The sequence below is a fragment of the Pyrgilauda ruficollis genome, unplaced genomic scaffold (assembly GCF_017590135.1).
Source record: "Pyrgilauda ruficollis isolate IOZ18807 unplaced genomic scaffold, ASM1759013v1 scaffold1222, whole genome shotgun sequence".
Taxonomy (NCBI): Eukaryota; Metazoa; Chordata; class Aves; order Passeriformes; family Passeridae; genus Pyrgilauda; species Pyrgilauda ruficollis.
Window position 1 is genome coordinate 2,147 of NW_024510567.1, and position 1,480 is coordinate 3,626.

Sequence of the window (1,480 nt, forward strand, 5' to 3'; positions counted from 1 at the left end):
CCAAAACCATCTCTAACCCAAATCCCTGACCCCAAAACCTTCTCTAACAAAATCCCCCAAATCCTCCATCCCAAAACCATCTCTAACCCCAAATCCTCCCCACATCCTGAACCCCAAAACCATCTCTAACCCCAAATCCCTCTCTCCCAGCTCGTCGCTGCCCCCCGTCCCCGAGGAGCCCCCGGCCCACCTTGGCCAGATCCAGCCCGAGCTCTACGGCCCCTCCGGTGACCCCGATGCCGGCGGCGCCCGCGGCGGCCCCGGCGGCGGTCCCGGCGGCGCGGCGCCGAGCTGCGGCCGCCTCCAGGTGTCCCTGCGCTACTCGTACGGCTCGCAGCAGCTGCTGGTGCGCGTCCTGCGCGCCCGCGACCTGCCCGCCAAGGACTCCAACGGCTTCTCCGACCCCTACGTGAAGATCTACCTGCTGCCCGACCGCAAGAAGAAGTTCCAGACCAAGGTGCTGCGGCGGACGCTGAACCCCGAGTGGGACGAGACCTTCAGCTTCGGGGTGCCCTTCGCCGAGCTGCCGGCGCGGCGGCTGCACTTCAGCGTCTACGACTTCGACCGCTTCTCGCGGCACGACCTCATCGGGCAGGTGGTGATGGACAACCTGCTGGAGGCGGCCGAGGCGCGGCCCGAGGTGGCCATCTGGAGGGACATCCAGGAGGGCACGGGGGTGAGTGGACACTGGAACCCCAAAAAGATCCCGAAACTCCTAAAAGATTCCAAAAAACCCCATGGAAAAACCCAAAAGGTCATGGGAGATTGGTCCTGGAGAACCTTCTGGAGATGGTCACCAGAGGTGCCATCTGGAGGGACATCCAGGAGGGCACGGGGGTGAGTGGACACTCAAAGCTTGGGGAGCCCCAAAAAGATCCCAAAACTCCTAAAAGATCCCAAAAAATACCCCAGAAATTCATGGGTTAAATGGTGCTGGAGAACCTTCTGGAGATGGTCACCAGAGGTGCCATCTGGAGGGACATCCAGGAGGGCACGGGGGTGAGTGGACACGCAAAGCTTGGGGAGCCCCAAAAAGATCCCAAAACTACTAAAAGATGCCAAAAAAAACCCCAGGAATTCATGGGTTAAATGGTGCTGGAGAACCTTCTGGAGATGGTCACCAGAGGGACATCCAGGAGGGGACGGGGGTGAGTGGACACTGAAATCTTGGGGAGCCCCAAAAAGATCCCAAAACTACTAAAAAATGCCAAAAAACCCCATGGAAAAACCCAAAAGGTCATGGGAGAGTGGTCCTGGAGAACCTTCTGGAGATGGTCACCAGAGGGACATCCAGGAGGGGACGGGGGTGAGTGGACACTGAAACCTTGGGGAGCCCCAAAAAGATCCTAAAACTCCTAAAAGATGCCAAAAAAAACCCCATGGAAAACCCAAAAATTCATGGGGTAAGTGGTCCTGGAGAACCTTCTGGAGATGGTCACCAGAGGGACATGCAGGAGGGGACGGGGGTGAGTGGACACTG

At 58.5% G+C, this 1,480-nt stretch overlaps 1 protein-coding gene across 1 annotated transcript in view; it reads left to right on the forward strand.

The window, feature by feature from the left end:
* Positions 1-150: 150 nt before the first annotated feature.
* The window catches only part of LOC121365877 (synaptotagmin-3-like), a gene marked incomplete at its 5' end in the record, with an annotated part of 6,708 nt that continues 5,378 nt past the window's right edge, over positions 151-1,480 (forward strand). Inside the window, one exon of the mRNA XM_041490416.1 lies at positions 151-676. Within this exon, the coding sequence (XP_041346350.1) occupies positions 151-676 (526 nt within the window). The remainder of the gene's footprint in view (positions 677-1,480) is intronic.